Source organism: Oreochromis aureus, linkage group 3 (assembly GCF_013358895.1).
Source record: "Oreochromis aureus strain Israel breed Guangdong linkage group 3, ZZ_aureus, whole genome shotgun sequence".
Classification (NCBI taxonomy): Eukaryota; Metazoa; Chordata; class Actinopteri; order Cichliformes; family Cichlidae; genus Oreochromis; species Oreochromis aureus.
In genome coordinates this window covers 117,773,462-117,785,560 of record NC_052944.1, presented here as the reverse complement: position 1 = coordinate 117,785,560, position 12,099 = coordinate 117,773,462, and the positions used below count along the sequence as shown (strand labels likewise).

Genomic DNA, 12,099 nt, shown 5'->3' with positions numbered 1-12,099 from the left:
ACCTCTCTGGGGACATCTCAGGCCCTCCAAGGTTTGGAGGCCCATCTCCCCCCACCACTTCCCCTGCCGGTGGTGGACGCCCTCAGACATCGGTGCGTTGGTGGTTCTCTGTGTCTGGGGATGGGCGCCCAGGTACACACCGGCTCACTCCTTGGTGGCTGCTTATCGGGGCCAGGAGCCTGGGGCTCGCTCGGGCCACTTCGGAGGCGGGTGCCTCGGCCTCGGCGGCCGGGGCTCGGTCACCAGGCACAGCTGGCTGCCAGCGGAGCTCACTGGCATGTCACTGCAACCCCCCCTGGCTTCTGCTCTGCGGCTGCTGAGTGACCCCTCATCTGGGGCTCTCCTCAGCTCTTTCTGGGATAGTGACGCAGCTGCCCCTCTGTTGGTCTTCCTTGGTCTCTTTTGCTCTGAGGGCCTCTGGATGTCTGGAGTCTTGATCTCCTCCATACCTGCTTCATGCCCCGGTGGATGGGGCTGTGGCTCCCCCACACCCTCTAGCACAGGGGTGGGCAATTTCAGTCCACGAGGGCCGGTTTCCCTGCGGGTTTTAGATGTGTCCTCGAACCAACACAGCTGATTTAAATGGCTAAATTAGCTCCTCAACATGTCCTGAAGTTCTCCAGAGGCTTGGTAACAAACTAATCATGTGATTCAGGTGTGTTGACCCAAGGTGCGATCTAAAACCTGCAGGGACACTGGCCCTCGTGGACTGAGATTGCCCACCCCTGCTCTAGCAGATCATTACATGAAGGAACCTTTTAAAAACAAGTGCGCTCATGCTCACAGGTGTACACACGGGTGCTCACACACACAAACTACACCCTTTTTGGCTCCTACCTCAAAGCACACTGTGTGCTGTCGATCTTACGTGCTGCACAATAATTTTTAATATTTAGTTTTTACTGTTACATTCGCATAGATCATCGTGATGTTGTTTATTATGTTGCTCTTTTTTTTCTGCTTGTTTTCTCTTTTTCTCTCTCAACAGGTGATCCAGGTGATCGATATATGTATTTTTTGTCTGCTTATTTTGTTGTTGTTGTTGTTTTTTTGGCCCTTTTTCCCCGTCCCTCTTCTCAGCTGTTTTTCTTTCCCTCTTTCTTTCTCCCCTTTCTTTCCACCAGTCAAGTCTGTCCCGTATTCAGCAAGTGAAAATAAAATAAACAATAAAAGGTGAATCAAATAGACCATTACGGCAAGGCTGGGATGGTCCATTTGGTAAAGTAAATCCGTTGGGCATCTTTCTTCGCCTTTAGACAATAATTCTGATGGCAAAAGAACCAAACAGGACAGGCAAAAAAAAAGAAAAGAAAAAAGAAACAGTTCATAACTTCAACTCATTCATGTGACCTAAAAGGTAAACCTGTTTCTCCATCACCTGTTCAGCTCTGATGGTTCAGTCAGGACATCTCCTGGTTTCATCTGCATGTTTCCCTCTCACCAGATAACCAAACTGATATCTAGAAATTAATATTAGATAAATTCTAACAACAGCTGATCAAGCTTAAACGTGCTGCTGTTGTTTAACGCGACATCCGCTGGTTTCCTCTTTCTGGCGCAAAGTGGGCGATAAACAAACAAGAGAGAAAAGCCGATCAGCTGATCATTGATCAGTTTCATGATTGAAGTAGGAACAGGAGAGAGAGAGGGGAGAATGAGAGAAGATGCAGCTGCAGTGCAAAGACACAGAATAACTCCAGCTTTGTGTCTTTTTCATTGTAGCTGAATTCCAGGACAAACTGTGTTCCTTTTCACCTCAATAAGAAAGACTCCCGGCTCAAAGTGGTCTAAGTCAAAAAATGATCTTTATTTTACATTCCCGGGAATAGGGAGCTGTGAGGCGCTCTCAAGCACCCTCAACTCTGAAAAACAATCACAAGGTGACTCTGTATGTGTCTTGTTTGGCTACGTCACACACACACCCTCAGTTCACTCAGTTCCTTTTTCTTTGTGTCAGATTTCCGGTGCAGCTCTGTCCTAAACTTCCCCTTTTCCTTACTTCCCCTTTCTAAGGTCTGTTGCCAGGGCAACTTGTCACCTTCAACCTAGTTCTTGTCTCGTTTATAAAGGCCGGTCTTATTAACATACATAAGACAATATAATCAGCAAATAAGCACTAAGAATATATATTAAATACATGACATAATACAACAGGTATGCACAGACACGAGCTTAACACAAGACATCAGACATGGGAACAGAGAGAAAACACAGAGAGGTGGGATCAGTCACACAGAACAGAAGGAGCTCAAAATACAAAACCCGAGAACAAGAATTACTAGAACAGAACCAAAAATATTATCAGTGAATAAATAAATAAATAACAAATAATCAAGATACACAAATGAAACAGCTACTAAACACTGGGTCACTGACCTGGGACCATGACAAATACACCACTGACTAATGACTTTGTAAATCTTATAGACTCTTTTAATCTTGTTCAGTCAGTTAAGGGCGCAACACTGTCACTGTCACAGACCTCATATTTTATTTAGCATTATTAACTCAGCTCTAAATCCTCCTCTTGCTGCTCCTCTTGTAGCATCACTGAGTCTCAGGAGAAAGTCACACTGTGACACAAAGCAAACAAGTCGTTCTTCCAAAGGACAGTCGAATAATAATAATAATAATAATAATATGTTTTAGAAGCACCAAACGAACTCAAACTCTGGATCCTAATCCAGCAGAAACATGGTTGAAGTGCCTGAAATGAAAATCCACCAACACCCAGAGCTGAAGCTGCTCTGTGTGAAGGACTGATCTCAGATTCACTCAGTGATGTAGGATTGATCAGCAGTTACACACATGTTCATAGTTGCTCCAGATTTTGTAGGAAAAGTTTCACATTAGTATCTTATAGATGGAAAACACTTTGTGCCTTCTGGAGATCAGTTCATCTTCTGCTCACTGAACTGTTGACACAAACAGACATTTGAAGCTTTTCCACGTAAATGTTTGGAAGCCTCAAACATCCATCTGTCCACACAGGCTGATGTTTTACTGCTGTGTGTGTAGGAACATCTGTCTGAAGCATCTTCTTACTCTGCACACACATAATTACACTCACTGTGAGCCAATGAATGTGTAGACTATCACTATGACAACATGTTATTTGACGTCAGTCCCAAAGTCGGATCTGGGAGTGTTTAAACTCCAAAAACATCTGCTGTCATCGTAGATTCACTGCAGCTGACAAACCTTTACAGGACAGAAGCTGAGAGAAAGAGTGAAGAGCAGGAACAGCACACAGCTCAAAGTCCAACACTAACGCACACACTCAGGATAATTATTCATATAGTTGAGTGATTTTTTTTCCAGACTAATGAAGTCTCAAATTTCCATCACCAATGACAGACAGTTCAAAAACAACAGACCGAGAATGCCCAAAGTTTTCAGAATCTGATTTAAGGTTTAAAGTTTGACAGACTTGAATCTGATGAAATTATTATGAATCTGGAAACTATTGGATCTTTATCCTGTGCTTCATCTAATTCCTCATGGTTCCTCCACAGAGTGGACCAGCAGAGCTCAGAGGTTCCCAGTGGTCAGTCTGCCCAGCAGCATCAAACACAGCTGGACTCCATATTTATGGTCTGTACATGTACAACAACTACTTTTACATCTATTCTGTTCACAGTCATCTCCATGCTGCTCTTTGTAGACCAGTGGATTGTCAGTGTGTCCAACATGGATCTGATGTGTGGCTCCATGATTTCAGTCTGATTGGCTCATTTGTAAAGTTTTCTGTTCCAGCTGCTGGAGGACAACATCATCACTTTTGTGAAGAACGAGCTGAAGAAGATCCAGAAGGCTCTGAGTCCAGATTACCCACAATGCTTAGAGAGTCAGAGGGAGGATGATGAGCAGAGGAGACACAGCAGAGAGGCATTTGTTAAGATCGCAGTGGACTTCCTGAGGAGGATGAAGCATGAGGAGCTGGCTGACCGTCTGCAGAGCAGTAAGAGGATTTCTATAAAGATTTAGGCTGCTGGATAAATTAGACACTTACTAATTCCTTAAAAGGTGGAAAAACCTGTAGCCAAATATCCATCCCTTACGGAGATGAGTCGTAATGTTTTCCATTCTTTTCCAGAACTTTTTGCTGCTGTGTGTCAGCCTAAACTTAAATCTGCTCTGAAGAAGAAGTTCGAGTGTGTGTTTGAGGGCATCGCTAAAGCAGGAAACCCAACCCTTCTGAATCAGATCTACACAGAGCTCTACATCACAGAGGGAGGGACTGCAGAGGTCAATGATGAACATGAGGTCAGACAGATTGAAACAGCATCCAGGAAACCAGACAGACCAGAAACAACCATCAGACAAGAAAACATCTTTAAAGGCTCACCTAGAAGAGATGAACCAATCAGAACAGTGCTGACAAAGGGAGTGGCTGGCATTGGGAAAACAGTCTTAACACAGAAATACACCCTGGACTGGGCTGAAGACAAAGCCAACCAGGACATCCAGTTCATATTTCCATTCACTTTCAGAGAGCTGAATGTGCTGAAAGAGGAAAAGTTCAGCTTGGTGGAACTTGTTCATCACTTCTTTACTGAAACCAAAGAAGCAGGAATCTGCAGCTTTGAAGACTTCCAGGTTGTGTTCATCTTTGATGGTCTGGATGAGTGTCGACTTCCTCTGGACTTCCACAAAACTACAATCCTAACTGACCCTAGAAAGTCCACCTCAGTGGATGTGCTGCTGATAAACCTCATCAGGGGGAAACTGCTTCCCTCTGCTCGCCTCTGGATAACCACACGACCTGCAGCAGCCAATCAGATCCCTCCTAACTGTGTTGGCATGGTGATAGAGCTCAGAGGGTTCACTGACCGACAGAAGGAGGAGTACTTCAGGAAGAGATTCAGAGATGAGGAGCAGGCCAGCAGGATCATCTCCCACATCAAGACATCACGAAGCCTCCACATCATGTGCCACATCCCAGTCTTCTGCTGGATCACTGCTACAGTTCTGGAGGATGTGCTGGAAACCAGAGAGGGAGGACAGCTGCCCAAGACCCTGACTGAGATGTACATCCACTTCCTGGTGGTTCAGGCCAAAGTGAAGAAGGTCAAGTATGATGGAGGAGCTGAGACAGATCCACACTGGAGTCCAGAGAGCAGGAAGATGATGGAGTCTCTGGGAAAACTGGCTTTTGATCAGCTGCAGAAAGGAAACCTGATCTTCTATGAATCAGACCTGACAGAGTGTGGCATCGATATCAGAGCAGCCTCAGTGTACTCGGGAGTGTTCACACAGATCTTTAAAGAGGAGAGAGGACTGTACCAGGACAAGGTGTTCTGCTTCATCCATCTGAGTGTTCAGGAGTTTCTGGCTGCTCTTCATGTCCATCTGACCTTCATCAACTCTGGACTCAATCTGCTGGAAGAACAACAAACCACCTCCACATGGTCTAAACTATTTAACAAACCAAAACTACAATCTCTCCAACAAAGTGCTGTGAACAAGGCCTTACAGAGTCCAAATGGACACCTGGACTTGTTCCTCCGCTTCTTCCTGGGTCTTTCACTGCAGACCAATCAGACTCTCCTACGAGGTCTGCACACACAGACAGGAAGTAGCTCACAGACCAATCAGAAAACAGTCCAGTACATCAAGGAGAAGCTCAGTGAGAATCTGTCTGCAGAGAAAAACATCAATCTGTTCCACTGTCTGAATGAACTGAATGATCGTTCTCTAGTGGAGGAGATCCAACAGTCCCTGAGATCAGGAAGTCTCTCCACAGATAAACTGTCTCCTGCTCAGTGGTCCGCTCTGGTCTTCATCTTACTGTCATCAGAAAAAGATCTGGATGAGTTTGACCTGCAGAAATACTCTGCTTCAGAGGAGGCTCTTCTGAGGCTGCTGCCAGTGGTCAAAGCCTCCAACAAAGTCATGTAAGTAAATATGTTGTCATGCTTTTTATTTCTTTTTTGCATAAGCAAATTACTTTTTCATGTAAATAAGATGATTTACAAAGACAAGTTGCTGTTGTAAGGTTTTAAAGCAGAAAAATACAAAATATAAGTAGTAAAATAAGCAATGTAAATGCATAGAAATACAAAGTTAGAGAAGGTCAAAATCTAAAAAACTGTAATCTCACTCTGATTATTACTGTAATGACAACAACAACAACAACAATAACAATAATAATACGGATGATTATTAATTAGTAATAATTGTTATTCCAATAGACAAATTTTAGTTTTTGCAAAGCCTACAGCTGGCAAAGCAGGATGTTGGATGGGCTCTCCTGAGGCTCCAGCTGACACAAGGAGCTGCTGGGCAGGCTCTCCAGACATGCTGGACAGATTCTTCATTTGAGTCAGAAATGGAAACTTTAACACTGAAGCTAACAGACTTGGAACCACTAAATATATCATAGTCAGACTGCGTAACACAACGTTTCCTCATAGAGTTCAGATCTAGAATCAAAGGTGGTACTAGTAAACAATCTCAATTAGGTGATGTCTGTGACTCCGCTTGAGGCACCAAGTGTCTAGCATCACCATTGCTTTCCCTTGGGAATGGTAACCAAGTGGGCAGGGAAAACAGGTTAAGCCTGGGTAGCTGCGGTTACCGACTCCCTATCTTCTGACCCCATCCTTGCCAGAAATGAGGCTGGTGACCAATGTTCCCTCTAATTTTTCATGTGTTTGAGTGAACGCACAAACTCCCTGAGTGATCCCTTGGACCACTGTGAGCAACAGCAGACTTGTGCACTGTGGTCACGCCAGCATCAAATCCATCCAAGTTACATGTTTATTAAAAGAATCAAATTACAGCATTTACATTTATGTTAGACTACTTTTAGTTAACTGCTTTAGCCCACTTACAATGAAAATGTAAAAAAAAATCTTGTTCATGACCTGTGTAGTATGTTAACACTACTGGAAGTAAAAATACCTTGAACTCCAATTTTGCAAACAGAACTTTTTTTTTTTCTTTTTAATACAGGTCTGACTTATATTATGAGTATGAGTCTGTGGTCTGGGATAGTCCTGTAACTCTCTGTCTGCAAAATAATTATATACTTACTTTTTTTAAAAGGTTACTGAGTTTTGCAAACTCAAAGTTTTTTGCAGCTGTTTACCTAAAAATGCAGCCAAGGCATTTTGTTTTTAAAAACAAACATCAAAATATTTACAGAACAATCAGGTGTTCTGCATCAAATCCGATGCCACACAAATTATTTGTGCCACTCCAAAAAATAATTTCTGTCCACTATGAGATAAAGGAGATGTATCACTTCTGTAACACCTGTAACATTTAGCAGTCCCCTACTTGTTCTGACACATACAACAAAACTATTGACTACACTTTTTGGTTTTGTTTTTGCTCACAGGCGGCGAGTACTTTCGAGCGTTTTCCTCATAAAACGCAGTTTTTACCGTTTCTTCACGCAGTAAATATAAACAACGATAGTATTCAGGAAGAAAACCAAACATTGCAGATATTTTTTTTTATCATAACTCTGGTTTTACGTGGCCTATCAACACAATTTAAAATCTGGTATAAAGTCCACACTTTTCCCGTCAATTGTTCCGTCTGTCCTGCTCACATCTCCAATGGTTGTACACTCCTCATCTACCAAGCCGCTTTGCTAGCTAAAACACCAGAGTCGGCACATAAGGACGCTGTCATAACCTGTCAACGACGTTGATAAGCTGCGTATACACGAATGTGAATCTTGTGATTCGCTGGACTATGGGATAAGGTGGCATCGTTCTAATTCCATACTGGAGCAGCCAGTCACTTACTGACTAACACTGCAAAACAGAATCATTAACGTATTTACTTTAATTTCAATTCAGGTTCAATTTTTTTCTTTTTGTCCGCAACGCAAGTTTTTTGTGTGCAGAGACCGTGCCAGCAGTGCACAATTGCGCACGCACCCAGCTTAGAGGGAACATTGCTGGTGACCAAAGTCCTGGCTGAGACTGTGAGCGTGAGCGGCTTGTTCATAGTGGAGATCTGGACATTGGTGACTCCGGGCTAGGGGAAGAGCCTCAGCTAGCTTATCTGACTCTCCTCGAGGACTCGAGGCTGTGGCGAAAAACGCTGAGCTAAGGAGCCGTTCATGGTGGCTCAGGCTCAGCCTCTGTATTCCTCATTTACAGAGAGCAGTATCTTGTGAGCCTACACAATCTCCAGAAACTGAAGCAGCCGTGGTTCCCTCTCAAGGATTGCCTCCATGGCTGCCAGAACAACTGATGCACTCCTTAGATCCCAAGACATGTGGGGTGATTTTAGCAAGCCTCTAAGTTTCATCATTCAACTCTGTGATAGCATCTGCTGGGTCCATGCTGGTCCAGTCATGGTGTTATGGCTGAGTAGCCAGTGTATTGTGGTGTGGACCCACAAGCAGAATGCATTGAACAAGAACTAACAAAAGCTAAACTGGGAGATATTTATACCTGGAGTCTGAAAATCCTGACATAAACTATGGCGATGTGAGGAGGTAAACAGATGACAGGACAATGAACAAAGGGAGACGGAGGACTTAAATACACAGATGGGTAATGAGGGATGTCGAAACACAGCAGAGACAAATGAGCATGACATTATCGGGGAAGCAAGTTTGACAACAGGACATTGATCTCGCAGACATGAAACACATGACAGACTGGGGGAAAGGAATGGAACACAAGGAGAGGAACACAGCAAAGGGTAAGGGGGATGTTGGGTCTGTGTTTCCACAAGCCCCGCTAGTTTAGAGACTTATTCCTCATGATGAGCAAAATCAAGACAGAACATCTTCAACCGGCTTTTAACTCGCTAATGAGGGAAGCTTTGGACAGAACCAGGCGGTGGAGCAATGCTCCTCACCTGTCTCTAGTCCAAATCCTTCAAAGAGCAGCTGTCCTCGTCAGCTTTTTATTGACAAACACAGTTGCAACACAACACAAGTACCTCCCTCCGTAAAACCCCCCTTGGTTACAAAGACAAGGCACTATGTATGTGTATGTTTGTGCACGTGTATGCACGTGCAAGAACGTGTGTGTGTGTATGTGTGTGACCTCCTGCTCACCAAAAGGGTCATAAGGAGAGTAATCTCCCCCACAGCCAATATATGGTTCAATTCCTGTATTGGTTCACCATGCACAACACAGATGAAGCCATAAAAGGGCAGGAAGCTTACCAAACAACAAACAGAATCTTCACAAGGGATGTGTCTATGATAAAGCCTTCCCCAGCACAGAGTAGCTGGAGAGGTGGTCAGGACCAAAGGAATGCTTTGATCCTACATTCAACAATTAGACTTAACAGGGGACAGGGTCACTGACCCAGCACCCTGGCATTCATGTCATTAAAAGTGTACAGTTTAATGTTCTACTGTGAATAAAATATTGGTTTGTGAAATTTTGAAGTACTGCATTTAGCTTTTAGTTAAATGTTACAATTATTACTAAGTAATTTTAAATTGGGTTTGATAGTTAATAAACGAACTTCATCATGATGTTGTTGCATTTACGTTACACCGTAAGGTTTCCAATTTCTGTGTTACGAATAAAGTTACGTTGAAACCAAGCACACCATTGTTTTTCTTGTGACATTACCAATAAGTTTGATGTGTCACATGGCCCTCTTCCTATTGAAAGAACAAAAGTTGTATCCAAGATGGCCGACTTCTAAATGGCCACCATGGTCACCAACCATCTTGAGGAGTTTGCCCCCTCACGTATACTAATGTGCCACAAAAAGGACTTTAATATCACCAACCATTCCCATTTTATTATGGTGTATCCATATAAAAGGCCCACCCTGTATAGTATTAACTTCTGTGTGGATAACACCGTACCTACCACGACTGTGTGGTGTTTCTCCAACAACAAACCTTGGATTACCCCAGAAATTAAAGCTATCCTCAAGCAGAAGAGGAGGGCCTTCAAATCCAAAGACAAAGAGGAGTTGAAAAGGGTGCAGAGAGAGCTGAGGGGACTGATAAGGAATGGGAAGGACAGCTACAGGCAGAAGATGGAGAACCAGCTTCAGCAAAACAACGTTGGCGAAGTCTGGAGAGGCCTAAGAACCATCTCGGGCCACAAACATCAGAACTCTCTGCCTGGGAGGGATGTGAGGTGGGCAAATGAACTGAATCTTTTCTTCAACAGATTTGATTCAGCCATGAGGCAGTCTTCAACAGTGGCTGCAAACTCACCCACCCCCACTGCTGCTGTTCCACCTCTGACATCTCAGACACTTCACACCTCCTCTACTCACCCTGCTCACTCCTCCCCACCCCCAACAACAGCATTCAATACACACTCAACACAAGGCTCCAGCCTGTCTCTCTCAACCACCCAGGTTAGGAGGGAACTGAGGAGGATTAAAGCCAAGAAGGCAGCGGGCCCAGATGGCATCAGCTCACGGGTCATCAGGTCCTGCGCAGACCAACTGTGTGGGGTGATGGAGCACCTCTTCAACCTGAGCCTGAGGCTGGGGAGAGTCCCACAGCTCTGGAAAACCTCCTGTGTTGTACCAGTGCCAAAGACTTCACGCCCCAAGGATCTCAACAGCTACAGGCCGGTGGCTCTAACAGCCCACCTGATGAAGACCCTGGAGCGGCTGATCCTGGCTCAGCTTCGACACCTGGTGAGCTCATCACTGGACCCACTTCAGTTTGCCTACCAGCCTGGCATTGGAGCAGATGATGCCATCATTCACCTCCTACATCGTTCCCTCGCTCACCTGGAGACCACTGGGAGCACTGTGAGAATCATGTTCTTTGATTTCTCCAGTGCCTTCAACACTATTCTTCCCACGGTCCTGAAGGACAAGCTGGAGAACTCTGGAGTGGACCATCACCTCACTACCTGGATTTTGGACTACCTCACCAACCGACCACAGTATGTGAGGACTCAGGGCTGTGTGTCGGACAGGGTCATCTGCAGTACGGGGGCCCCACAGGGAACGGTTCTGGCTCCGTTCCTCTTCTTCTGTGCCCCGCTCATGTATTGACCCATGTGCCTGTTCATCTTAGCCGATATGATGCCTGACAGGAGCTTCCATGTAGTGCTGAGGCAGGTTATTGGTCGGTAGTTGGATGGGACCGGTCCCTTCTTGGGGTCCTTGGGGATCAGGACCGTCCGACCTTCGGTTAGCCATTCCGGGTGTCTCTCGTTAACTAGCAGCTGGTTCATTTGTGCTGCCAGACGCTCGTGGAGTGCAGTCAGCTTCTTCAGCCAGTAGGCGTGAACCATGTCGGGCCCTGGTGCTGTCCAACTCTTCACACTGGAGACCCTTTGTTGGATATCTGCCATTGTGATGGTTACTGGACCCTGTTCAGGGAGGTTGCTATGGTCTGCCCTCAGATCCACTAGCCACTGAGCATTGCCGTTATGGGTTGCGTCCTTCTCCCATATGCTCTTCCAGTATTGTTCTGTCTCCAGCCTTGGTGGTGCTGTTCTCATATTGTTCCCCTGCCACTGAGAGTACACCTTGGCTGGTTCTGTGGAGAATAGCTGGTTTATTATCCTGCCTTCTATCTCTCTGGTGTACCTCCTCAAGCGGCTGGCCAAGGCTGTGAGTCATTGCTTGGCAGTTTCCAAGGTCTCAGGTATGGACAACTTCCTGTACTTCTTAGGCACCTTCTTCATTGTGCCTTTCTGCAACTCAATAGTTGGCTGACCTCCTCTGTGCTACCTTGATCTTAGCCTCTAGCCTCCTTCTCCATGGAGGGTACTGCCCTTGTACTGCTGTTCAACTTGTAGCCAAGCATCTCACTGATCACTGCTGCCGTGTTGTAGATCAGCTTGTTAGTGTCGGTAATCGTGGCTGTAGGTATCGTCCGTAGTGCTGTATTAACATCATCTAGCAGACCTTCTGAGGGTACTTCACGTAATCTTGGTAACCGGGTACGGGGGGTCCAGGTTTCAAGCTTGGCCATGATCCTATCTTTCAGGTCAGTTCCTCTCGCACTCAACGATCCTTCTCCTATCGCACTTGGGGCTTGGTACCCAATCTCGGGTGGGGTGATGATATCTCCGCCTGACCTGGCGTCCTGGCTCCCCCTTGCCCTAGCATTTTGTCGCACCTCACCAATCTCTAGTTGTGAGAGCAGTCCCTTCTGTCGAATGTTGGAACACGCCTCCGGTG

General features: G+C 45.3%; 1 protein-coding gene across 1 annotated transcript; it reads left to right on the top strand.

Annotated features, from left to right (window-relative positions):
• Positions 1–3,108: 3,108 nt before the first annotated feature.
• On the top strand, positions 3,109–7,999 carry LOC116334534 (NACHT, LRR and PYD domains-containing protein 3-like). Its single transcript, XM_039604136.1, has 4 exons — positions 3,109–3,132; positions 3,901–3,961; positions 4,097–4,478; positions 7,864–7,999. Exons 1-4 carry the CDS (start codon positions 3,109–3,111, stop codon positions 7,997–7,999), a joined length of 603 nt encoding a protein of 200 aa, XP_039460070.1.
• The last annotated feature ends 4,100 nt before the right edge of the window (positions 8,000–12,099 follow it).